Genomic DNA, 27,912 nt, shown 5'->3' on the forward strand with positions numbered 1-27,912 from the left:
GAACGCAGAGACTAAAGAACCAGTTCTCTGCTCAGATCACAAACTATAAACCCAAAGTCCTCCACTCCGTAAACGATTCTCGCCTGGCAAATGAGCTGAACCAGTTCTACTGCCACTTTGAGAGTCAATCGGACACCATCCCCCGTGACTATTCCGCTCAGCTTCAGTCCACCACATCTTCACCTCCCTCCTCAGAGCTGGCTAGCTGTACCTCCTCCCCTCCTCTCTCCATCACAGAGAGGGAAGTCAAAGGTCTTTTCAGGAGGCAGAAACCCCACAAAGCAGCTGGGCCGGACTCTGTCTCCCCACCCACCCTATGACTGTGCTGATCAGCTGTCTCCGGTGTTCACAGACATTTTTAACACCTCACTGGAGTCATGTCATGTGCCAGCCTGCTTCATAGCCTCCACCATCATCCCTGTCCCCAAGAAACCAAGGACCACGGGACTAAACGACTACAGACCCGTCGCCCTGACATCTGTGGTTATGAAGTCCTTTGAGCGCCTTGTGTTGTCCCACCTAAAATCCATTACAGACCCTCTCCTGGACCCCCTGCAGTTCACCTACAGAGCCAACAGGTCTGTAGATGATGCAGTAAACATGGCCCTTCACTACATCCTCCAGCACCTGGACTCCCCAGGAACCTACGCCAGGATCCTGTTTGTGGATTTCAGCTCTGCTTTTAACACCATCATCCTGGCCCTGCTTCAGGACAAGCTATCCCCAGCTTAGCGTCCCTGACTCCACCTGCAGGTGGATCACTGACTTCCTGGCGGACAGGAAGCAGCACGTGAAGCTGGGAAAACATGTCTCTGATTCCAGGACCATCAGCACCATCAGTTCTTTCATCCCTGCTCTTCTCCCTGTACACCAACAGCTGCACCTCCAGTCACCAGTCTGTCAAGCTCCTGAAGTTTGCGGATGACACCACCCTCATTGGGCTCATCTCAGGTGGGGACGAGTCCGCCTACAGGTGGGAGATCGACCATCTGGTGACCTGGTGCAGCCAGAACAGTCTGGAGCTCAACGCTCTGAAGACAGTGGAGATGGTCGTGGACTTCAAGAAGAGGCCCCGTCCCACCCTCCCCATCATCCTGTGTGACTCCCCAGTCACCACTGTGGACTCCTTCCGCTTCCTGGGCACCATCATCTCCCAGGACCTCAAGTGGGAGCTGAACATCAGCTCCCTCACCAAGAAGGCCCAGCAGAGGATGAACTTCCTGTGGCAGCTGAAGAAGTTCAACATGCCTAAGACAATGATGGTGCACTTCTACACCGCCATCTTTGAGTCCATCCTCACCTCCTCCATCACCATCTGGTTCGCTGCCTCAACCGCTAGGGACAAGGGCAGGCTGCAGCGCATCATTCGCTCTGCAGAGAAGCTGATTGGCTGAAATCTTCCTTCTGTTCAGGACCTGTACGCTTCGAGGACTCTGAGGCGAGCAGGAAATATTGCAGCTGACTCCTCCCATCCCAGACACAAACTGTTTCAGACTCTCCCCTCTGGCAGGAGGCTGTGGTCCATCAGGACCAGAACTTCTCACCACAAGAACAGTTTCTTTCCCGTCTGCAGCCTCATTAACATGACCCAGGTCCCCTACTGACACTCTTGCCTTGAAAACGATACAAATGTCACCTGCACATGTAAATACCGTTTCATCTCGTGTCGGGCTCAGACCTGGCACTTCGCACATATTTGTTGTTGTGTATTTTTATGTTGTCAGTTTATATATTTATATGTACACAATTCTCTCCCGTTACTGCACAGACCCAGAATAACGCACATGTATATATCTGCAACGCTGTTCTTCAATTCCATATTTATATATTTCCACATTTATTTATTTATGTTGACTGTATGTTTGTCTACGTGCAGCACCTTATCACCACAGCAAATTCCTCGTATGTGTAAAACACTACTTGGCAATAAAGCTCCTTCTGTGTTGAACGCTTCGTTTTAGCTATGGAGTGATACATCTTGTCTCTACAAGATCTTTGTTGGGAGTTACACATGCTCAGTTCCTAGTTAAGGACTACTAGAGTCAGAAGCAGAGGAGGGCGGGTCAGCGAGAAGCCGGTAAACAGCTTCGGTTCAGCTGTACATGTTGCCGACCAGCTTGACAACATGGACTGGAGCGAGAGTTTCCAGAGAGTGGTGAGTTATTATTCTGTAACAAAAGGATCTTTCATCCATAAAGTTTTAACTGAGCTCTGTCTCTATATCGCATTTCCACCAAAAGCTGCAAACGTGGTGTTGAGACAGAGCTCAGTTAAAACTTTATGGATGAAAGAAGTTTAATCTAATTAGTAGTAAAAGCATTGCCTGCCTGAAGGGTAGCTCAGTGTTTTTCCACCGGTGTTTTTGAGGGTGTGTCGGACTAGCCCCTTATGACGTGATGAAAAGGTAAAGGCCGGACTACAAACAAAGCTCTTTTCAGTCAGTTCAGAGCAGAGTTTTCTGTTGGAGATGGAAACTCCCTTTGGGCTGGACACTTTGCAAACCTATATCATGCACAAAAATAAAGGAGAGGGGAAAAGCCAAAAAGCAGAATACCACCTCTTTAATTCTTCACACGTCTTAATTTGATGACTCCATACATGATATCATGCTAACTCTGTGTCGTGCATGATGATAAAGAAAGGCTAAAGTTGGCATCCTCACCAGTCGTTAATCAATATAAAAGACTTGGAGATATAGGAGCAACAGTGTGTAGAATGTTAGCCCTCATATTATATTAATCAAATCACACAAATATCTCTTAGACAGGTTTTCCCTTTTAAATAGCAGCTTTTTGGGAACCTGGTGGCCAATTTGTAAGCAGCATTTCAAAAAGCACCTGCATCGTTTTGCTTTGTGGGACTTTTTGACGAATAAACTGTTTTTCCTGTCATATATTTCATCACACCTAAAGTGTTTGGTGATCCTCTGACTTTTCATGAAGCACCACCAACAGAACATTTACACATTTTCAACATTCACATGCATGTCAAGGTAACAGACAGCACAGCTGTAGTTGTGTTAATATGCTAACATTAGCCCTTAAACCTCAAAGTTATGGAGGTGAGTTTCTCTCAGTTTTGTTGCGTTACAGCCTTCACGGGCTTCTAGTTCGGCTTTCATTCGTTTCTACAGTTTATCGTTCAGTGGCAGTTATTTACGACGCCACAGTCACTTCAGTGCTCCTGATTTTATGTGTCAGTGTTCAGTTTATTTAATCAGAAATACGTATAATCAGCCCAGACTAGACTCATTCCAGAGAATTTCTTCACATTTAATCTTTAGTGGAAGCACCTAACTAGAGTATTATTAATGAGCACAGTGGTGTGTGGTTGGCATTTAAAGACAGCAAACAATTACTGTAATTCACATGGACAAATACTGTGCACTGTGTCTTTTTATGACATTTGTGGAGATGGGTGGACAAGATGGCCAACATCACAGTCACAGAGACGAGGTCACACACAGATCTTCATTTATTTGTCTTCCTCTCTTACCTCTTTTCTCTTTCCGTGTTCTGTCTTTTACTTTTGCCTCCTTTTTATCTCTCAGTTCAAAAGTGTTATTCTTTCTCACCGTTCCAGTCACTGTAGCTAATTTAACCGTCGACCTTTATTCTTTCATAGTTCACTCTGTCCTCCTTTTGTATTCTCTCTCTTCTGGCCCTTTTCCCTTGTTCATCGCAACCTTTTCTCTGTGATCATTTCTCTTCTTTCATTTTCTTGTTTTGCACTCTCACCTTTGTCTGTTTTCTTTTTCTTTTCAAACTTGCAGCCACTTCAGTGCTCCTTTTTCTTTCTCCTTTTCTTATCTTCAGTCTCGTTTTCCATCTTATTCTTTTCTTTTGTCCGCTCTGCTCTTCCTCTCTCTCAGCTCTTTATTCTCTTTGCGTCTGCTCATGTTCATCCTCCCTTTGTCTGTTCCTCTCCCATCCCTCTCCCTAAATCACACACAACCACTAAAAATCTTCCATCCTTTCATCACCTTTTAATTTATTCTCCTTGACCTCCGTTGAACCTCTCACCTGAATCCGTCAGGGAGGCAGGTAAACGAGGGCCCTTTGACTCAATAATTAATGCAAAAGAGGGTTAAATGTTCTTTGATGTCACCCGCTCCCTGATGGTGGAGAGAGAGCGTCCATCCATCAAACCGTGTCAGCAGGTTGTCATCACGGACAGATTCACACGGCATCCGTTAACAAATGGGAATAATGCTGCTGCAATGGGAGGAGCTGGTGTTTCTAGCAGTTAAGTTTTCCAGGAATTAAAGCTGAAACAGGGAAGATAGTCAAGATTTCTGCTGAAGAAAAGAGTGAATGAGTGCACCATCAACTACCTTTTGTTTGCCTCATTAATCAGGCACCAGTTAATCAGGGCGCTGTGTTGCTGTTTCCCAGCTAAAATGGCATTTGAGGTTTGAATGTCTCCTCTGCTCCACCCAGGATTATAACCAACCGTCAGGACTTCCACATCCACCTTGTCTGCCTGCTATCTTTAGGTTCCTGTCTTTGGATTTTTTGACTAGTCCCCTGAAGAATCACTGAACCCAAACACGTCTTGCCTGCCGCTTCTTATGATTGGCTTTCCAGGACCGATTCACGACTAGCGCGCCAGCTGCTACCACAGCAGCTTAACGTGCTGTTTCTCCCTGACCGCCTCACTACAAAATCCTGCTAAAAGCTGTTTATATCAGCTCTGGTCTTCCACCTGAGAGACAGATCGATCGCCATTATAACAACAGCGGTGCAGGATTGCTGCTCTCGAAAACAAAAGCAAAGCCCTGTTGCAGTATCTGGCTAAGGGAAGTCAACTCTGGACCTTGACTCAGGAGACCGAGGGTCGAGTCCTGTGTGAATGAAAATCAAAGTTGACATATTTGAAGTTAATTAAAGTTTTATAGATGACTTGCGTCACATGACATACCATTAAACTTTAATTAACAGCCGCCTGCCCCGTCTCCTGGCCTGCTGTGGGAACACATTTTGACAAATAAACGCAGGTCTCCATTAGAATCCTGGTCTGGTTTTATATAGAAGTTCTCTGGATGTATTAAACCTCTTGAACCCCGCGGTGTCGCCGCTTTCGCTGCTTCTAAGCTGCTCAGATCGTTAATACAAATATTAATGTTTAATCTGTCAGTGTGGACACGCTGCACATCGTTAGATCGGTTAGATTCTCCACAATTTAATAGTTCAGTTCATTTAATGGAAACAACGAGCCCCAAAGTCTGATTCTTGTAGATTTACTGATGTAACCGGCATGGTACAAGAGATGAAAAAGAAAAAGTGCTGACTGACGTTACCTTTGTTAAGTCCGAATGTTCCCGATTATTTATCTTCCTTTAGTCTGGAAGGGTCCACCCATCAAAAGAATCAGAACAGCTTTTCACGTGAAGTCTGTCGCTCTCCGTCTGCTAACTTTTCTCATCCTGCACCCTGCTGTTGTTTTCCTTACATTGCTGCCTTCAAAATAAAAGCGCATAAGCCGTCTGACGTGTATTTGATATTATTGGATCTCTTTTATACAAGTAATAATCTGTTTGAAATAAATAAACTGTTTCAGTTTTGTGCAAAAGGAATTAAAGGCCTGTCTCAAATACAGGCAGGGCCAATTCATTGAGTTTATCAAATAAAAGCCCGGGCTATTAATCAAAGTTTTACAGTCGGTACGAGAACAGGTTTGTTTTCGTTTCCTCTAAATCTGGTTGTCAGGAGGAGAGAAGACAAATAGTTCTGTATTAAGGAAACACGATGTTTGGCTATTGGCCCTCTGCATAAACCTGTTGCCTCTGAAGTCAAACACTCAAAGCGTTCAGGAGCGGCAGCAGGTTTTACATTTTGGAGCTGCTGTTTTAATCACATTTAGATCAATCAGTGGATTGGTAAACAACACACAAAGGGTTTGTACCTTTAGGACAGATTGTTTAATTTGCTTTTCTTTTCCTTTCTCCCTGTTTCTGTCTCTGTCACCGGGTTGTGTTCTCATTTCCATGACAAAAGAGCATAAATGCTTTATCTGTGAGTGTGTGTGTGTGTGTGTGTCACGGCCTCAGGCAGCGTGCTGTCTGGACTTCATGCCAGTCAGATGTACTCATCTGGACAGAGTGATGCTCATTTGTCACCCTGCATTTGGTCTCTACTCCCTGCCTGGGCATGTGTGTGCGTGTCACAGTGTGTTTCCTCTGCAGGGTGAGGAGAGGATGAGAGACGGCGCGATCACATGTGGACAGACTCGACACTAGCTGACTGTCATCTGAACGCCATCCAGCCTGTGTGTGTGTGTGTGTGTGTGTGTGTCAGCAGTGCTCATGGTGTTAGCTTAGAGCCAGCAGACGATGTGGGACCCAGCTGTGTCACACGTGTTCCTTTGTGTGTGTTAACCTTGAAATCTGAAATGCATTTATAATGTTTTCAAAATCAGAAAGAAACACTCTTGTTGACCGTGTTGCTGTGTAAAAGACAAAAAGCACTTTCAGTGTGCTGTTGATGTTCAATACCGTCCCACAATGCTCGGCACAAAGAGCATTTTCAAATACAGTGTGAGTGGTGAGCCAGCTTCAGGGAAACCTTACAACATAAAAATCCAATTATTTAATCATTAGAGAACACGTCTCCCTTTGCAAGGTTTACCTTGCAGAGTCCTGCCAGTGTCCTCTCAGTACAAACATTTTAATTACTTTATTTCAAGCAAACTAACAATGTGACGCCTATTTGTAGAAATAAGGTGTTTACACTTATTATATAGTGTGAAATGGGGACGCAGAGAAGATTTTTCACACTCTAGACCAGAGTATAACAACACATTACACCAGTTCTTAAATCCTTACTTTGGTGTGTCAGAAACTTGATTTCAAAATACAGCTGCTCATCTATAAATCACTAAATGGTTTAGGGCCAAAGTACGTCGCTGAAATGTTTTCTAGACCCCTCAGGTCTTCAGGGACCGGTATGTTGATTGTCCCCAGAGTCAAAACAAACATGAAGAAGAAGCATTTAGCTTCTACGCAGCAAATAGATTTGACAATTGCTCCGACTTTAAAATCCAGACTTAAAACGGCGTTCTGCTGGACTACAAACAAACAGAGTAAACTACCAGGGGGGTAGTAAAAAGTGTCATGCAAACTTTTGCTAAGCTTTAAACCTTGCACTACATTTTGTTTTCATTCATTTATTCTTTATTTAACTGTATTTCTAGTCATTCTCTTTACAATTTATTTATGCAAATGCACTCATGAAATCCAAATAACCAACTGTAGAAACGTTAGCTGGTTAGAGACGAGGAGAAAAACATTTGCTGGTGAGCTTTAGCGACAACTTCTTTAAAGCAGATCGTGATATTCTGCAAGGTTGTGTTGACATCTTTATTTCTTGATATCTTGAGATCAATCTTTATGCGCTGCTGACATAAAACACATTTGTTTATACCTGCCTCTCCTCTTCCCCCGTGTCTCCTCCCCTCTCCAGGTGTCGAACCTCTACCTGTATGACAGTGTGCTGATGCTGGCCAACGCCTTCTACAGGAAGCTGGAGGACAGGAAGTGGCACAGTATGGCCAGCCTCAACTGCATCAGGAAGTCCACCAAGCCGTGGAACGGAGGCTGGTCCATGCTAGAGACCATCCAGAAGGTACTGAGGCTTTCTGACACCAAACCTGAAGAACCTACCTTTAGTCTCACGGTGCATTCAGGGCAAGAACAGACCCCAACACGCGGTTTACAGACCCCTCCGGTGCTCTGCAGCCATCCCATTTCATAAGATAACTAACATCGTTCACAGTTCTACAAATATTTAATTTGTAATTCCCCGCAGAAATAAGCTCTCAAACTCACTACGTCAAAGTCTTCTAATATTTTCAAGGTTGTCGAACTGATTAACAGCCTGAATGCGATTCCTCGTTAGCTCACCCAATTACCTTGATCTCTTCTGTAGCATTTAAACAGAGAAGAGCCGGATTGCCTGTCTGATTCAAGATGGCATAAAACGGTAGCGCACGTGTTGTTTTCTATTAAAATTGTAATTAAAGAAAGCTTTGAAGACTGAGGAGAGCACGTGGAGGAGAGCTTTAAATTAGATTTATACAGACATTAAATAGAAGAATAAACAACTTCTCTGTGAACAGAAGAGAAATCAGACCTGAAACGCTGCAGGTGAAACATGAAACAAGAAAGCCGTTCAGTCCAAACGCTGATGTGCATCTCAACAACCTGTAGTCTCATTCTCACAGCCTAATTGGCAAAAGTTGCTCTTCAGCCGTGCTGATGAGTCCCTCAGAGCAGGAATAGCGTTTGTTTTTTTGACCATCTCTGATAGTAATAACCACTGAGCTCGTTAGTGATCTTTCTTTCCTCTCCTGTAACGTGCTCACATACAGCGTGTCACGCTGCACTGATGCAGACCTTTGATCCGACTGTTTGTCTGTTAATGATCCATATTCTGACTTCAGAATAGATGGCTTCCACCCGACCTGACGGACCGCGAGGTGTGCTGTCACAGTGAAAGACCTGCACACGGCAGAGACACAGGAGTGATGTTTTATTTCAGCTCAGTGAACCAATCCAAGCGAAACGCAGTCGAGCAAGTCCAGAGGCATTACACACATTTCTGTTTGGGTCAACTTTACTCTGTGTGGTTTAGATACATCGTCTGTGACTGAAACAGGGTGGGTGTGGTGATGGAGCAGTGGATTTAGGACACATGCCTTTGGTGTGAGAGACCTGGGTTCGAATCCTCAGTGAGCAAGACACTTAACCCCTCGTTGCTCCAGAGGCGTGCGACCTCTGACATGTATAGACATTGTACGTCGCTTTGGATAAAAGCGTCAGCTAAATGAATGAATGTGTGTAAAACAGTGTGGGAATCAGGATGACAAAACTACAAAAATATCACCCAAGTTAGGAAGAACAGACATTTTCCCTTCAGGTACCAACACAACACCACAAACATTTTTCATATTTAACTTAGAAACCTTTTTCCCCGCTGTGTCAGAAAGACATTTATACAGTTTGAATTTTATATAGGCTGTTTTCCTGCAGTCTGGGCAGAACATCTCCACATTTCCTGTTGTTATTAAATTTTTTGGCTCCCCTTGAATTCGACAAACATTTCCACCAGCCCCTGTTTTGGTGATGAGATAGAAAATGACTTTTTCAGAAGACGACGAGCACGGAGTTGAAAATGGACAGAGCAGAGCACTTTCACTCTTACAGGTGTGTGTAGGTCTGGATGAAGGAGCAAACTTTAGCATCACTTTAATATCTGACTAAAACAGTTTGCCAAGAGAACAAAATGAAATGAAGATGTAAACATGTAAAAGTACACAGAGGACCTTCGTTTTCATTGTCATCTTGATTGATTTCATAATGATTCAAGTCCTGAACTTCGACAAAAGGATATTAGACGTTTTGATCTTTCCCAAAGTTCAGCGAATGGTTGAGCTCAGGTTCGGTTAAACAGACGAACAGTTTATTGGGAGTTTGTCTTGCTAGCAGCTCCTCTACATACACGACAAACTCCTCTCCCTCGTTTCCACCGGCATCTTCCTGCTACAACTCGCCTCTCACGAGTCTTCAGTTTCCTGTTAAAAACAAAGGGAGTCCCTCGTAGGGATCCTTTCCATGATGATGTCAGACACCTGAACAGTCTGAGTGCAGTTGCCCCGAAGAAGAACTACCTTGCAGCCACTCAGCTTCTGGCTCAATCTACTGCACGGATTCAAAACCTTTTGTACCTATCAGTCATTTCCACACCAAAATATAGGGCTCAGGTTTAAAAATACAGAAATGATCATTTAAACAGCTAAGACAGGTTACATGTTATTGACCTTTTTCTTGCTAAATTCTCTCCTATAAGTGTAATTGCTTGGTTTGACCGCTTCATGTCGGTAGCTTTATGTTTTTATTGCAGCTCTCGTGACCTTGTGTCCCCTGCAAACAAGAGTTTCCATCAGAATCAGACATGCTGACACACCCGAGTTCAGAAAGCACTGCTCTGTTGTTCAAGGAGAGACGCAGTCCAGTCACATTTCTTCATTGTTGAACGACAGATGGAGCACCGGAAGCGTCGCTGACTTTGTAGCGAGCTGCTCGCAAACCAAAACAAACATTATTTTCCTGCAGGTGACAATGATCGCGACCTTTGCGGCTGACAGGCGAACATTTAGCTCGTCGGCCTGCGGTGATGGGTGTCTTCAGTCTTGCTTTACATCCCACATGAACTGATGTGAAGTCATGAAACGACATTTCATCCGTGGCCTTTCAGTGGAACAGCACCACACGGTCACCGGCTGAATTCGGCTCGCTCACTCGGGCTCTAATGATGTTTTATGCGACACGCCGTACATCTCACTCTGTTTGCCGCTGTATATTCCATATGGAAGCCATCATGAAGGCAGCTGATCAACAAGGGGAGCCAGAAAGCATGAATAAATAAAGCGGAACATTGATTAATAAACTAATGATTCATTAGGTCTGGATCTATATCGGGCTTTGGTCTTTCTTGGACTGGTTGCCATGGGGATTTCTCTGCCCTCTGTTGAGGATGTCAATATCACACAGCTTAGCCGCTCACAGAGCATCATGGGATGCAGTCTGATATTGAGTTAGGTAAAGGGATGGTGGCAGCAGCAAAGGTCACCACAGGAAAACCTCTGCAGGCCTCGATGAAGCTTCCAGATTTTCTTCTTCTATCTTCATTTGCAGTTTGCTCCACTCTCTCACTTTCATCTTATACCATTTCCCCCTTCATTACTCTTTCTGACCCTCCTTTAATATACGTCTAACGTCTTCCTCCCTTCATCCCTCCCTCTCTGCCTCTCTCTGTCACTTCATTATATTTTATCTGCACGGACATTAAAGTTAACACCACTGGCAAAGGCCTCTTTTACAACGGGTACATGATGAGATACAGTTTAATAAAGTAGCCGTTATTTTCTGCTCTCTCTCCTTCGTGCCGCAGTGCGAGCGGCTGCGAGTCCTCCAAAGCAAACAACCAAATGTGTTTGTCATTGGGAAAAGTCGACCCATCCACACCAAAGCAAACTGTTACAGGAGAATGAGTCAGATAAAGTTTAGGAGAAAGTAAAGGTGTCCCGTCCTGCCAGACAGCAGCTACAGATGATCCTCTCTCTCTTTCTTCAGGGCAACATCACGGGTCTGACAGGTACGATGGATTTTAAGGACGGCGGCTCCAACTCTCACGTCCAGTTTGAGATCCTCGGCTCCAGCTTCAGCGAGACCTTCGGCAAGGACATCAAGAGGGTGAGTTCACAGCGTTTCACTTCAACACATGAACTGGCAAATAAAATGGTGCCGAGGCGACATCGCCAAAGTGTGTCAAACCCAAAAAGCTGCAGCCTGATATTCTGACTGAACGGACTTGTCACATTATTCTGTGGAAGGAGGATTTTGCAGGCATACAGTCACGTTGTTTATGAGAAGAACATGTTCTGGTGATGTGGTGTCCTGATACAAGAAACTATGATGAGGCCCAGTTGAAAAGTTCCCACAAGCTTCCCCCGGGAAAATGTCTGTCCAATATTTCAATTGTTTCCTACAAAGGACAAGCATTTAATCCTTTAAGTGCGTTGATTAATTGGTGCCGGACCGCGTGAAATGTGCCGACCGCCAAAAATAATTAAGAACTTCGCATCAGATTTTTAATTAGCCTATTTAAAACGCATGGCGTACCTGCACATTGTTTTAAAAGGCAAACAGAAAGCATTATAAGCGACCAAATCAAACCTTTAATTAGAAAATCCATTAGACTGTTAGGCTGGATGAAATGAAGAAGGGCGGTGCTGCGACGGAGCTCCGGCACAAATGCCTTAATGTGCATTTTTTATTTCTTTGGGGCAAAAACAACGACAATCAATGTTTTTTTTTTCTTTGTTTTTTACAGACCAAATACTTGTTTTAAATAAAGTTCTCTTCAGTTGAGATGGTCATTCGTGGTAAAAATATCAAATACATTTAAATACCAAAAAACGTATCTTCTAACATTTGGTAAAAAGTTTTGATGCTAGTAATATATATATTATATTAGTCTACATATTTACAACACTTTTAAAACATCTCACAATCACACTGATGTTTTTTTATCAAATATAATAAAACATTTTAATAACTGTGAATATTTTCAAGTATAATTTTTTTTATTAAACGTTTAGCAACACTATTCTTACAACTTAATTGTTTGGTTGAGCCTGTTTTGAAAAAACATATGTAATGGAATAATTAACAGCCATATTAACAACAATGAAGGATCAGAAGAACAGTCGATTTCTTTTCTTTTTCTACCTCTACCATGAAGTTACAACTGTACCGATCGGTAAAGCCTGTTTTTAGAAAATGATTTGACCCTTATTAAATATATTTTTCACATCGTCTACAGCCAGAGGTGTTGAGGGAGACTTTAACTCGGTGTTGTAGAAACATGTGAACTATTGTACCACCACCAATGCCTGATGGGAGCTGTAGTTGTTGAACAGGCAGATTTACAGCTCGTGTATTCCTTTTTAAATGAAGACAGTCATCATTAATGGAACAGCGAGTATAAATTTAAATTAAAAATTACTGACAAATGTGTTTAACTATGTCTCGTTAACCTCGATTAACAGCTCCCCTGTAAACCAGTCAATATCTAAAAGGATGAATGAGGGTTTAATTAACACCCAGAAGGTTTTTAAGTACTCTTCTTGTAAATGTATAATAAAATATATGATTAGACAATACGCATGGTGTCACTGTATTTCAGTGCACCACCTTGACCTCAGCGGTGATGTGCTGTATTACTGTGTGTCAAACTCAAAACCAAGTAGCTGCACTGATCCAATCACTCTCGTTTACTCTGACTGAACAGTTTGTAAAGTACTATTTTATATACACTATTAAATAGGGTGGATTAATAATGTTTATACGGTGTATTATGTAACATTGTATTGTACTAAACTGAGTTTTGTAACGTAATAGATGAAAAATGCTAAAATAGTTCCCCAGCTACACCTGGACCGCCATTAATATACCTGGGCACCTGTTTTTATATATACACGGCCGTTGATATACCCAGGCAGTCGTTTATATACCTGGGCAGCCTTTATATAACTCAGCGGCCGTTAATATACCTGGAAGGGCATTTATATACCTGAGCAGCCTTTATATAACTCGGCAGCCGTTAATATACCTGGATGGCCTTTATATAACTTGGCAGCTGTAAATATACCTGGACGAGCGTTAATATACCTGAGCAGCCTTTATATAACTCGGCAGCCGTTAATATACCTGGATGGCCTTTATATAACTCGGCAGCCGTTAATATACCTGGATGGCCTTTATATACCTGCACGGCCTTTATATAACTCGGCGGCCGTTTATATACCTGAGCAGCCTTTATATAACTCGGCAGCCGTTAATATACCTGGATGGCCTTTATATAACTTGGCGGCTGTAAATATACCTGGACGGGCGTTTATATACCTGAGCAGCCTTTATATAACTCGGCAGCCGTTAATATACCTGGACGGGCGTTTATATAACTTGGCGGCTGTAAATATACCTGGACGGGCGTTTATATACCCGAGCAGCCTTTATATAACTCGGCAGCCGTTAATATACCTGGATGGCCTTTATATAACTTGGCAGCTGTAAATATACCTGGACGGTCTTTATATAACTCGCCGGCCGTTTATATACCTGAGCAGCCTTTATATAACTCGCCGGCCGTTTATATAACTCGCCGGCCGTTTATATACCTGAGCAGCCTTTATATAACTCGGCAGCCGTTAATATACCTGGACGGGCGTTTATATAACTTGGCGGCTGTAAATATACCTGGACGGGCGTTTATAAACCCGAGCAGCCTTTATATAACTCGGCAGCCGTTAATATACCTGGACGGGCGTTTATATACCTGCACGGCCTTTATATACCTGGACGGGCGTTAATATACCTAGACGGTCTTTATATAACTCGGCAGCCATTAATATACCTGGATGGCCTTTATATAACTTGGCAGCTGTAAATATACCTGGACGGTCTTTATATAACTCGCCGGCCGTTTATATACCTGAGCAGCCTTTATATAACTCGCCGGCCGTTTATATACCTGAGCAGCCTTTATATAACTCGGCAGCCGTTAATATACCTGGACGGGCGTTTATATAACTTGGCGGCTGTAAATATACCTGGACGGGCGTTTATATACCCGAGCAGCCTTTATATAACTCGGCAGCCGTTTATATACCTGAGCAGCCTTTATATAACTCGGCAGCCGTTAATATTCCTGGACTGCCATTAATATACCTGGGCACCTGTTTTTATATATACACGGCCGTTGATATACCCAGGCAGTCGTTTATATACCTGGGCAGCCTTTATATAACTCGGCGGCCGTTAATATACCTGGAAGGGCATTTATATACCTGAGCAGCCTTTATATAACTCGGCAGCCGTTAATATACCTGGATGGCCTTTATATAACTCGGCAGCCGTTAATATACCTGGATGGCCTTTATATAACTCGGCAGCCGTTAATATACCTGGATGGCCTTTATATAACTCGGCAGCCGTTAATATACCTGGATGGCCTTTATATAACTTGGCAGCTGTAAATATACCTGGACGGGCGTTTATATACCTGAGCAGCCTTTATATAACTCGGCAGCCGTTAATATACCTGGATGGCCTTTATATAACTCGGCAGCCGTTAATATACCTGGATGGCCTTTATATAACTCGGCAGCCGTTAATATACCTGGATGGCCTTTACAGTATATAACTCGGCAGCCGTTAATATACCTGGATGGCCTTTATATAACTCGGCAGCCGTTAATATACCTGGATGGCCTTTATATAACTTGGCAGCTGTAAATATACCTGGACGAGCGTTAATATACCTGAGCAGCCTTTATATAACTCGGCAGCCGTTAATATACCTGGATGGCCTTTATATAACTTGGCAGCTGTAAATATACCTGGACGAGCGTTAATATACCTGAGCAGCCTTTATATAACTCGGCAGCCGTTAATATACCTGGATGGCCTTTATATAACTCGGCAGCCGTTAATATACCTGGATGGCCTTTATATACCTGCACGGCCTTTATATAACTCGGCAGCCCTTAATATACCTGGATGGGCGTTTATATAACTTGGCGGCTGTAAATATACCTGGACGGGCGTTTATATAACTCGGCAGCCGTTAATATACCTGAACGGCCTTTATATAACTCGGCAGCCGTTAATATACCTGAACGGCCTTTATATAACTCTGCAGCCGTTAATATACCTGCACGGCCTTTATATAACTCGGCGGCCGTTAATATACCTGGACGGTCTTTATATAACTCGGCGGCCGTTAATATACCTGGACGGTCTTTATATAACTCGCCGGCCGTTTATATACCTGGACAGGCGTTTATATACCTGCACAGCCTTTATATAACTCGGCGGCCGTTAATATACCTGGACGGTCTTTATATAACTCGCCGGCTGTTTATATACCTGAGCAGCCTTTATATAACTCGGCAGCCGTTAATATACCTGGACGGGCGTTTATATAACTTGGCAGCTGTAAATATACCTGGACGGGCGTTTATATACCCGAGCAGCCTTTATATAACTCGGCAGCCGTTAATATACCTGGACGGGCGTTTATATACCCGAGCAGCCTTTATATAACTCGGCAGCCGTTAATATACCTGAACGGCCTTTATATAACTCTGCAGCCGTTAATATACCTGAACGGCCTTTATATAACTCGGCAGCCGTTAATATACCTGAACGGCCTTTATATAACTCTGCAGCCGTTAATATACCTGCACGGCCTTTATATAACTCGGCGGCCGTTAATATACCTGGACGGTCTTTATATAACTCGGCGGCCGTTAATATACCTGGACGGTCTTTATATAACTCGCCGGCCGTTTATATACCTGGACAGGCGTTTATATACCTGCACAGCCTTTATATAACTCGGCGGCCGTTAATATACCTGGACGGTCTTTATATAACTCGCCGGCTGTTTATATACCTGAGCAGCCTTTATATAACTCGGCAGCCGTTAATATACCTGGACGGGCGTTTATATAACTTGGCAGCTGTAAATATACCTGGACGGGCGTTTATATACCCGAGCAGCCTTTATATAACTCGGCAGCCGTTAATATACCTGGACGGGCGTTTATATACCCGAGCAGCCTTTATATAACTCGGCAGCCGTTAATATACCTGGACGGGCATTTATATAACTTGGCGGCTGTAAATATACCTGGACGGGCGTTTATATACCCGAGCAGCCTTTATATAACTCGGCAGCCGTTAATATACCTGGACGGGCGTTTATATAACTTGGCGGCTGTAAATATACCTGGACGGGCGTTTATATACCCGAGCAGCCTTTATATAACTCGGCAGCCGTTAATATACCTGGACGGGCGTTTATATAACTTGGCGGCTGTAAATATACCTGGACGGGCGTTTATATACCCGAGCAGCCTTTATATAACTCGCCGGCCATTTATATACCTGAGCAGCCTTTATATAACTCGGCAGCCGTTAATATACCTGGACGGCCCGGCCATATAAAGTTTATATGTAGAAAACACTAAATTCAGACTTTTTTGTGCCTTTATTCTAAGTGTGATTTTTGTTTGTGACTCCAAACTGACAACTGAAATATGAAAATAAAAGGTAAGAAGAAAAAAAGCAAAGGAGGATTAGGCCTCTGAAATTAGACTTGAAAAGAGAAGTAAAGGAAGTGAAGTAAAAAGAGTAGTAAAGTAAAAATATGACAGAAGTAGGAATGATAGTGAGGAGGAGGAAGAGATAGAGAGGAAGAAATCAGAGACAAATAAAAAGAAAACAAGACAGAAGGATGGTGAAGAGATAATGAATATGAGTAGGAGGGATACAATCTAATAAAATGTATATTATAATAATTATAACTTTAAGATTCACATATATACATGCAGAGGAAAGAGTTTACAGACGGAGGGAGGAGATTTTCAGTTTAAATGAAAACATTCTGTGAATCGAGTGGCGCTCCACTCGGGCGAGTCTCTCTTCAAATCAATGTTTGTGCACTGCTTCAACAAACCCAAACCCAGTGATCGTTTAGCCACATTTGATCAAAAGTACAGTATTAAACCAAAATAAATGAAAGTGGAAAGATGAAAACAAGGGGTTTAAAGGGGTTTTCCTCGTGTGTTTGGACACATAAAACATGCACACACATGTTAATTATCCATCTAATTTACAATCCGTTTTGCAAGCATACATAACAATTATGATAATTTAGCAGCTTGAAGGTACTTTGTGTCAGTGCAAGGTTGTTAGAACACACACACACACACACACACACACACACACACAGGGCGGCTGCTGCAGTAATGAAGATTTAATCACCTGGCTTCTCATTCTGAGTTATGAGTCCCCCTGTGTTATATAATTGCCATTAGGAGAACACAGGCCCATAGCTCACACACACACCAACACACTGTTACCCCCCCACCCACCTGCACTGACATAGATCTCCAATATAAACACTCACATGCACAACGACGCCCTCACAGTGATTAGCCCTCTCACATACACAGTGCCTGTGTGATGTACTTTATATGTGAGCTTCCAAACAAGATGAACAAGTTATACGATGCAGCCAGAAAGATTGCAGAATCGGTGGTTTAAAACCCCGGTTCCTGAACCCCAAGTTGCTTCCGTTGGTACGGCCAGCGCCCTGCAGGGTAGCTCGCTGTGTGATTGTCTGTGTTATGGTGTGAATGAGAGATAAATAGAAAAGCACTTTGGATAAAAGCACCATATGAACGCAGTTCAGTACAGTTCAGTGTGTGTTGAATGCCAAGGGGAATTTAGAGGCAGGGCGACTGCAGACATAGTCAGTGGAAAGAGTGACATTTGAGTTTAAAACGTTTGAGTCTTATGAACGAGAGTAATAAGTTCAGTCAGAGGCTGAGCTGAACATGCATAGAAACAGTCGCTCAGTCTGTCGCTAGCTAGCTTCCAGCTAACATTCAGCTGGTTTGTTGGCTGTTAGGGTGAACAAACAAAAGGTTGAGTAGATATACACCCTGAAAAAGTAAGGGTGTCCTGAGCTGATCTACAGGCCACTGGAGAAGCTGTCTATGTCCTGTGCGTATGGCAGAATTGACAATAAAGTTGACTTTGACTAAAGCCAGATGTAAATAAGTGCGACCGTTCGTTTCAGATAATGATTTGATAACGAGCATCAGTGGGTGATGAAACTTGGATCCTGGTCAATAACCAGATTTCATCTGATTGTCAAGGATAAGACGGTAAACCGGGATACTGCTGCACCTTTTCAACTTGCACAGATGCGTCTTTGCCTCACTTTGCGTCGCCTGCGGCAAATTCACGTCCACCTGCGTCAGATGCAATCATGCTGCCTCTCAAATTCAGTCTGTGTAAAATTCAGCTTAGTGCTAGTATGGATTAGAACAAATGCAATTTTTCAGATATTTGCAATTAAGGAGTTGCATTTCAGTCTGTTCCCCACGACAGAAGGAAGGTTGAAAAACTGCTGGTCAAATCTGTCTCCGTACACAAAAAGGTACGATCATAATGGAATAGGAGGAAGAATGCTGTACATGTGCTTTCTGTGTTTATAGGAGTGCTTTGAATTTGTAAAACTGTTCACTGATATGTAAAAATATTGAATTGGAACATTGCTACTGATTGAAGGTAAGTATCTAAGTGTCAGTATGAGATGCAATTAAAATGTGTCTTTGTGAAATCAGCCCCAAATGTTTTAAAATAAAATGTCAGTCCTGCGTTACGCTGGTCAGGACACAGACTTGTGGGTGACGATGGTTAATGCTGTTGACGTGAGAACAGAATGGAACAGACATCTGCTTCGAAAAAACAAAATTAATTACAAGAAAAAAATGAGACCATCTGTTCTGAGCGACTGCATCCTGTCTGATCTCGGGCGCCGCTGTCCGATTCTGGAGGATTACCTGAGCTAGAAAACTAAAACAGCGAGCCTCCGGTTTATCAGACGTCGACTTATTTCTCCAGGCGGTTTAAATCTGTTTGGCTGAGAGAAAGGCGAGACTGCCGTGTGTTGATCACAAACAGGAAAGTTTTATAGAGTTTCTGATGTGCAGGGAGATGTCGTCTGGCTGGCGGCGAGATATCAGCTACTCGCTCTCATCACACACACACGCTCGATTCATTTTCCCCCTACAGTGTTCGTGTTATCCAAATCTCCATCTCCATCTCTCTGTGCTGTCCACGCCTCTCCTCTCTCCTCCCAGGGCCATTTCTCAAAGCACAGATGAAACGCCGCTCCCCCTCCCACCCCCGGATCAGACCTGATAGAGATTGAAATGTCATTTCCCTCTTTCCTCGGAAACTTGTGCCGCAGCGCTCGGGTCCTTCAGACCTCCCCCGTGTGCTGTCCCATCTCTCTGTCCTCACTTTTCTCATCTCATTGACTTTTGATGCGTCTTCGCAGCAATTTGTTGTCGGTAAATCGCCCTCCCCAGAAAAGAAAACTCTGGTATTTTTTCCGTCCCCTTCAATTGGAGGCAGCGACAGAACGAGCGTCAGAAAACATTATGCTCTCGCCCACCATCCTCAGAGGGGAGTGTCGGACAATCGCTGTTTTTAATCAGACGCAGAAGGGCCGCTGGGATGAATACAGCAGACAGACAACCTCTCCAAGTTGTAATAGGGCCCTGATTTAGCTCCAGTGGTTTTCAAACTAGGGTCTGAGGACTCTCAGGGGTCCTGCAGGGAGGCTAACAGGCCACTCAGCAAAATGAGGAAAGTTAGGAACGATTTAATTATGTCTATAAACAAATGAGGCCATTAGTGATCAGTTACATTTTCCATCAGTGGTTTTGTGTTGTTGTTGGTGTCGATACAGCAGCACATAGGGGCTGGGTGGCCCATAACGCAAAGCTACTTTCTATATCTGTACCGGCTCATGCTGTAAGAAACGGAGCTTCATTGTCTGCATTAAATAGTTTTTTACATTTGAATATCGTGGAAAAGTTCATTTTCTTCCTAATTTAATTCAAAAAGTGAAACTTTCATATGTTCCAGACTCATTACACATAAAGTGAAATATTTTAAGCTTTATTTGTTTTCATCTTCATTATTACGGTTTACAGCTCACGGAAATCAGAACTCCAGCATCTCAACATGTATTATAATTTTAGAAGACTTTATATTACAGAAACGTTGAGATTCAAATGTTTTGACATGCACCTGTTTCTATAAGTTTAGCTGCCAATAATATAATTTAATTTAATCTAGAACCTGTGTCTACCTGGTATCTATAACATCCTTTGGACTTAGACCCACCTACCTTAAACAGAAAAAGGTGTAAACCAAGTCTCTAATAAATATAATAAAGCTCTATAACTGTTATTGGTTTCAAGTGGAAATCGTTAAATAAATAAAATAAAGTTAAATAAAAATAAAGTTTGTGTTTAAGCTCCCTAGGCCCACTGGTATGCACTTCTAAGACGGTCACTAACCAGTGAGTTCTCGTCAAATTTACCATCAGCCCTTTTCACCTTTCGCCATCTGCCGTCACCATAAACAGCCTGACAGCAGATGGTTGGAGGTCCATCTGCTCTACAAGAACTGAGCCCCCTCATGAAGAGTTTGCCTTCATGTAACAGTGAAAGGTTTATTGCCTTTAACAAAACTTTGTTTTGCGTGTGATTCTCCAAACACTGGCCATGGTTGTACTGTATTTCTATTCTGTAAAATGCTTGCCGCACACCAAACAGTTCACCTCTGCAGCTGTAAACGTTATCGGACGAGCGAACCAGATGAACACATGCAGAAAATGTTTGACTAAATACCAGAGGGTGTGAGTTGGTCTAAAGCTGAAGTTTTGACTTTTTTAGCATTTGCTTACCGTGCGTTTGTCCAGCAGGTCTCACAACATCATCATTTATCATTTACCATCACTTTCTCCATCTTCTCTTAACTTATACACCAACCGCTGTCCCTAAGCAGAACTACGACTTATACAACATATTTAGGGAGTTTCCAGTGCGTCCACTTTGTGTACACACATTCAACAACAGGTTAAATGAAACGTAATCTGGATCCTTGGAGCAAAACTAATTGTTTGCTAATATATTCCGTAATTTGGCAGGAAAACCAACACATTCTCACTCCCGACTCGTCACCTATTGACGCTTGGCCCTTTAGCGTCATTTTTAGACGCTAGCAACGCTTAGCAACAACAAATATGCAACGTCCGGTTAGACTTTCAAAATAAAATGCTAGCGTTTGGAAACATCGCCATTTTGAAACAGCACGTTTGGTTCGGTTTAGGCACAAAAACTACTTGGTTAAGGTTCAGAAAAGATCATGGTTTGGGTTAAAATAACTTCGTAGGTCAGTTAACATGTAAGTTAACTTACGGCACTTGCGAAACTTTCGCAATTTACGTACCTCACGTAACTTAAATAAAAATATCTAATGTTGGCTTTTTGTTTCACCCTCCATCCACCACTCCAGCACCTCTTTTCTGTTAAATATCATATACCTGCCTTTACTGTCACAAGCCGACGCTACAGGGATCCCCAGTGCGTTACCCGCTGACGGCGATGGGTCTTGACCATGCGTCCATATGTGACGAGTCGAGGGTGAGAACGGGTTGGGAAAACGTAAATTCAAAGATTGCAGATTTATGATCCACTAATTGTAAACATAGTGTTTGTGTATTTGGTTTTACATCTTAACGACCCTTTTAAAACAGATTATATAACTTATTTTTGTAAATGTCACATTTAACACGTTTCTGCTACTCCTATTTTAATTAAAGGGATCGACCCTCTGTGCCCTGATCCGTCTCTTCTTTGTCCCTGTTTACTCTTTCCTCTCTTCGTCAGTCTCCTCTCTCCCTCAGAAGAGCTAAAGAGGTTTGCAATTATTTTGTTGAGGATAGAAATTACCCACCCATTTGTCCGTAATGCAGACTGCATTGTTACCGGCCCTTCTGAAATGAATCCATTAGACATGTTGGAGAACGAAAATGAGCCTCAGACAGGACTAATTTCAAATCCCTGAGGTAATTTGGAGTCGTTAACAACAATTTGTGCCTTTGAAAACTCGAAGCTTGCTAATTTCTGTGAATAATGCATTGAACAAGATAGATATTTTTCTTCCTTTTCATTTTTTCACAAAGATGGAGTGGTTTTTTTTGCTATTAGGCGTGGGCAGTGATGAATGACCACTGAGCGCTTGGACGTCCCATAAAGAGACACCAAATTAGGTTTGATGATGATTGCAGGACTGAAAATGAAAAAGCTGTAATGAAACAGACTGACGAAAAACAGTGTTTGGACTGGATTTAAAAGCATCGCCACGTCCCTTCAGTCGTGGCTATTTTCTCTTATTTTCTCTTTCCCATTGTTGGCGCATCTCAAAGAAAAAGCCAGATGTCAGATCATTTGTTTCTGTAATAAATCTTGAGTCAAATAAAGTTCAGGCGACTCTGGCTGAACATAACACATAGTGCCCTTCACCCACCTTATCAAAGGTTAGACTAAATGTCACTGTGGAGCTCTTGTTGAAAGATCTGACACACAAAACACATTTGCAGCAACAACCAAAATGAAAGCACAGGAGAAAATCCAAAGGCGTAAACTTCTGCAAGCTGCAAAGCAGGAAACATATTTCAGCCTATCGTGTGGTTCCACTGACGTATGGGTCTGTTTGACTTAGACTGCGCTGTAGCAGTGATGCATGTGCAGTAGAAGTCGGGTAAAACGCTTTTTAAACTTCATTTGGGGGCAAAGTTGTCAAACCTTTTCAGCAATTTTTATCAGACTTTAAAGCTGATTCTGTTCATGTTTTTATGTCCCGGTGACCAGTGAAACTGCAGTTCTGGCTCTCTCGCCATTCATTCAGATAAGAGCTGCCCGGAGGCGTTGCCAAGATGGCGGCCGACTGACATGACTTGCCTATAAGGACTTTGGTTTAACTCAACAGTGCGTGAGTTCCGTTCATCAAAAGCGTGAGCATGTTCAACGATCGCCGCTATTTAAGGGTGTTCATGCACAACACTGTATGGACACACCGCCTGTCTGCGCTGTCAGACTGGCGGTGACATTTGCGTTTAGACTTGTGTTCCATGTGGTCACAATGCGTCCGTGACCACCTTCGGAGGTGGTTTGGCAGATCGGATCACAATCCGTCCTGAATGCGTCTCAGGTGCATTTACATCTGAACTTTCATGAGGTCAAGTGCTATCTGACCGCAATCTGATCACCCAAGACACATTTTAATGCCAGGTGTAAACAGCGTCTGAGTTAAAGCCGGTTAGCGTTGCAGATACACAAAGATGGCAAAGAAACGAAGCGTGGCTTTCCACCACTGGAGGCGGCTCTTGTTGAGATCTTTCTTTTAGACTGGCAAACACTGGAAATGGTGCCGGCAAGCAAGCTGTAACATAAACTAAAGGCCGACGCCACATGTGACGATTATAACATAGCAGTGTTATTTTGACCGTTATTTTTGGGGACTGCAAGGTTTGTGACTACCCCCTATTTTGTTTGGAGCACGTGACCGGGAATTTAACACTGTACTTTTAAAAGTGTTCATCACCTGCACAATAGACAACAGACTGACCATTAGGTGAAGCTAAATTCTCCTGGAGATAAGGGTTGGAGCGAAGCCTCAAATCTTTCTTGAAATGTGTCTGTAGCCTCGAGTATTGAAAGCAGTTGGTGTTCTTGGTGAAATTCATAATCTTGTTAACTTATTATTTATGTTTTGCTCGTCATCTCAGAGAAGTCTAAATAAAGCTCTTGTTGAGAGTTATTGTCCAGAACTGAATAAAAATGATGGAAAAACAGATTTCTTAAAGTTCTGTAATCCGGTGAAGGTTGAATATGAAGCTCTGCGGAGTCCCTGCAGCAGTGCTAATTATCCAACACCCACGGATCGTCTTTTAGATGAACAAAAAAGGTGGAAATCAAAAGCTGGGAAACACACAGATACACACACATATACACTAATTGACATTCATATTGGTGTGTTTTTCTTTGAAAAGGCCCCGGAGAGCGTAGCTTTGTGTAGATTAGAAACATCAAAGAGGTTTGGTAACAGTAAAATGCATCAGAGAGTTTCCTGTGGAAAGAAGAGTGAAGAACAGCCGTTGGAATCCTGCAGGGATGTGTGTGTGTGGGGGGTCGAGTGTTCCTTACGCTATCAGTGTGTGTCCTTGCAGCATTTATGTGTTTACCTCAGCAGAATCACTTCATACGGACTTTGCTTTTTAGATCACACTACATGCGCCAGCACTGTGGATCACTGTATATGTGTGTGTGTTTGTGCTCATCACCCTGCTCCGATTACAGAATTGAAAACCTCATTAATAAAAGAAAAGTTAGATAAGATAATCTATAATGTGCTCTGCAGTAAAGAGCAAAACAACTGATTTAATATTTATTGCAGTTTGTTTCAATTCAGATCGCACTGATGATGGAAAATAAGTACATTTACTCAGGGACTTTGTACAGTTTTAACTTTTTATCTTACAGTTTGACAAATTGTGCGTCTCCGAGACATTAAAGATGCATATTAATCAATTACAAATTCAGTTCGATACGATTTTTTTCAGGACAGTGCGATTCAAAGTGAGCACAGATGTGGTGCACTTACCGGAAATTACGAACGCAACATTTAATGGCGAATTGTCACCAGGCCGATCATTACCGCCATCATTTGACCGCGACTGCCACTCACCTAAAATATCTGCCGCCATCATTTGCTCTCTTGACTTCAATTCAATTTTAATAAAAAATGAATAAAAAGGAACGTACTTTTACAGTCGCAACCGCTGCAGATTCCTCGGCCGCCATTTTCACAAGTGTGAAAATCCGCTGGTGGTCCCTCCCCATTTTACGTAGCGAATATGGCGAGTGCACCGTTAAGGATTTCTTGTATACAAACATTACTGGATGCGCGCGCAGCCAAGGGGCAAAAGTTTGTAAATTCTTGTTGACTTAATAATAAACTGCCATATCAGAGTTGAATCTGTTTGTTTGTTTCATTTTGCAGATTAATAGAACACGCACGACCGCGCTGCAGGTCATCGAAACCGGACGTAATGTTGTTTAAGTCAGCTGCTAGCCAAAAGGCTAATGTAAGAACGAGAGAGAAAGGCGTTCTTTCCACAGCTGTAAGTGCTGCCATTAGGCCTTACTGCGTCAGAGGTGCAAAGAACACGGTCTTCGGTAAACGTTGTGAGACCAGCAAAAAGCTTTCAACCGCGAACAATTTTTTATTGAAGCATCTGCTAAGAAATTTGAAACTTGTAGCCTGTAGAAAGAAACGGCAGCTAACGTTACTGCAAGTGAAGAATCCACTCAGCAGGACAGAGTGGCGTCTGAATACTTCTCTTATAAATGCCTGTGCAAAACAGCAACGTTAGTTCAAAAGCCAAGACGCTTGCTTGATTTTTTTTTTATCTCAGACAGTGGCGTTAAAAACGTTATATGCTTTGTAAAAATCATCCTCATTGCTGCTGTTCTGAATACGCGATCAGTTAAAAGTTCAGGAGGGACCTGCTTTGTTTTTTATTAGTTTTAAATAGCCTATATCCATAGCTTATATGATCCAGCATCCTCTGGTCCGAGAGGCTGCAGTGTTTCTAGTTCGGCTGCTTGTTGACTCCTCAGGCTAATTATTGTTCCAGTAAAGTGGATTCATATCTATCTTTTAAGGATGGGGTGCGGCGGTTGAAAGTAACTGTAACGTAACAAGTAACGTGACTATTTACTTTTAATACCCAGTAATACGTAAAGTAATATTATTACATTTTAAATGAGTAATAAGTAAAAAGTTAGTCTGATTTCTGAGTAATTTGCCCAACGCTGCAGCTAGATAGCGTATAAACTGATGTACCGCGAAGACAGAGTGCTGCTTTCTGCCCCCTGGTTGCGCGCTCATCTCAGTGATGACGTTGCACAGAAACCCGTATATAGATATATTTGTTCTATGAAGTGGTGAATTCAGAGGTAATCAGAAACACGTTATAGTCATGTGGCTCAGCAGGTAGCGCACGTCATCCATTGATTGATTGCCGCTCTGTGTGTGTGTGAATGAGTAAGTTTTAAATGCTTTGTCCGCTAATGTAGAAACAATTTATATAAGTGCAGCCATTTATCAGTCAGTGCCTGATTTGTTCCCCTCTTGTTCTGTGGTAACTACAGCAAACGTGTTAGTGGCGCCCACGCTGTCTGATTGACAGGTGATCTGTGGGACGTATCTATATTGCTGTCAACAGCCAAGCGATGAGGGCTCAGCACTCCAAAATCACCGATCAAAGAAAAGAGATGAGGAGGAGGTGAAGGTGTGGAAATAAAAAAAGAAGTCTGTCGGGGCGGGGAGCTGTGCGGGGGGGCGGGTGAGAAATTGTGGCAAACGCTGGCATTTGGCTCTGCTGTCCACGGGAGAGTGAGTTACAGAAATACAGCCAGCGTAGCCTTTTGGATGACAGGAGGGGAAAAAAAGAGGCCTGACATTTGAGGAAAAGGCAAAGAAGCAGGGAGGACAGGAATAATGCATGAGCAGCGGCGCTGTGAGCGAGGTTGTCCGCCATGTTTGACCTCCGCTGGGACGAGAGCAGGACGTGAAGACAGAAGCTGGATGTGAAACCAGCGTGGACAGGCCTTCCAGATCAGTCCGGTGCTGACGGTCTTTACTGGATAAATTTACAATGATTTGATTTAAGCTTAGTGTCTTTTGAATTGAAAGCTTTTCACCAGAGACTGAAAACAACAACAATGCCGCAGCCTCAGCGATGATGTTTGTTATGTTTTTACGCTGCCACTTTGCAGCAGCAGATATTTTTTGAGAGAAGCTGCTGCTGTTTCAGGTTCAGTTTTTAATCCTCATAATGTTTCAATAAATGTGCATAGTTTCAAAATGTTTCGTTTCAAATTTCATGTTTTTAGCCACGTCAGCGGCATCTACAGATGGTCAGTCAGCAACTATTGGATGGATTGCCATGAAATTTAGCGGATGTTCATGGTGCTTAGCAGATTAATTTAATAATAATTTTGGTGAGCCTCTCACCTTCCCTCTAGCACCACCTTCAGGTCAAATACACTTTGGTTTATGACCAGATACCTGCAAAATAACATTCCCCCCATCCTCCGCTGTATTTTGTGTTTAGTGGTAATTAGCAAATGCAAAACTCAGATCATTAACATGGTAAAAAATCAACTTGTTGTCACACTGATGTTAGCATTTAGCATTGTGTGCTCAAGAACAGGCTGCCAAAGCCTGGGCTGCAGAGTACCAATCCGATATCAGTGTATTGTAAAATGAGGCAACATAAGGCTTTACTTAGTCAGGCTTTACTTAGTCAGGCTTTACTTAGTCAGGCTTTACTTAGTCAAGCTTTACTTAGTCAGGCTTTACTTACTCAAGCTTTAGTTAGTCAGGCTTTACTTACTCAGGCTTTACTTACTCAGGCTTTACTTAGTCAGGCTTTACTTAGTCAGGCTTTACTTAGTCAAGCTTTACTTAGTCAGGCTTTACTTAGTCAAGCTTTACTTAGTCAGGATTTACTTAGTCAGGCTTTACTTAGTCAAGCTTTACTTAGTCAGGCTTTACTTAGTCAGGCCTTTTGGCTGTTTCCCTCTCCTTTATTGAATTATATCTCTTTTTTGTGCATGTACTAGGTTTGCAAAGTGAAAAAGCCCAAAGGGAGTTCTCATCTCCAACAGAAAACTCTGCTCTGAACTGCCTGAAAACAGCTCGTTTGTTGTCCAGCTGCTTCCCTTTCCCTCAAAAACACCGGTGGAAAAACACTAGCTACCCTCCAGGCAGTCAGTGGACATAAAGTTGTTCCTGTGATGTAGAGACAGAGCTCAGTTAAAACTTTATGGATACAGATTAATAAC

General features: G+C 42.8%; 1 protein-coding gene across 4 annotated transcripts in view; it reads left to right on the top strand.

Moving 5' to 3' along the window:
* The window catches only part of LOC119915620 (glutamate receptor ionotropic, delta-1-like), a 580,442-nt gene that overhangs the window by 488,590 nt on the left and 63,940 nt on the right, over positions 1 to 27,912 (top strand). For all 4 annotated transcript variants that reach the window (XM_038735231.1, XM_038735232.1, XM_038735233.1 and 1 more), the window contains 2 exons: positions 7,461 to 7,622; positions 11,132 to 11,251. In XM_038735231.1, coding sequence (XP_038591159.1) covers positions 7,461 to 7,622; positions 11,132 to 11,251 — 282 coding nt within the window. The remainder of the gene's footprint in view (positions 1 to 7,460; positions 7,623 to 11,131; positions 11,252 to 27,912) is intronic.

The sequence above is a fragment of the Micropterus salmoides genome, unplaced genomic scaffold (genome assembly GCF_014851395.1).
Source record: "Micropterus salmoides isolate LMB-PRFRI ecotype aquatic unplaced genomic scaffold, ASM1485139v1 Ms_hic_scaffold_21, whole genome shotgun sequence".
Taxonomy (NCBI): Eukaryota; Metazoa; Chordata; class Actinopteri; order Centrarchiformes; family Centrarchidae; genus Micropterus; species Micropterus salmoides.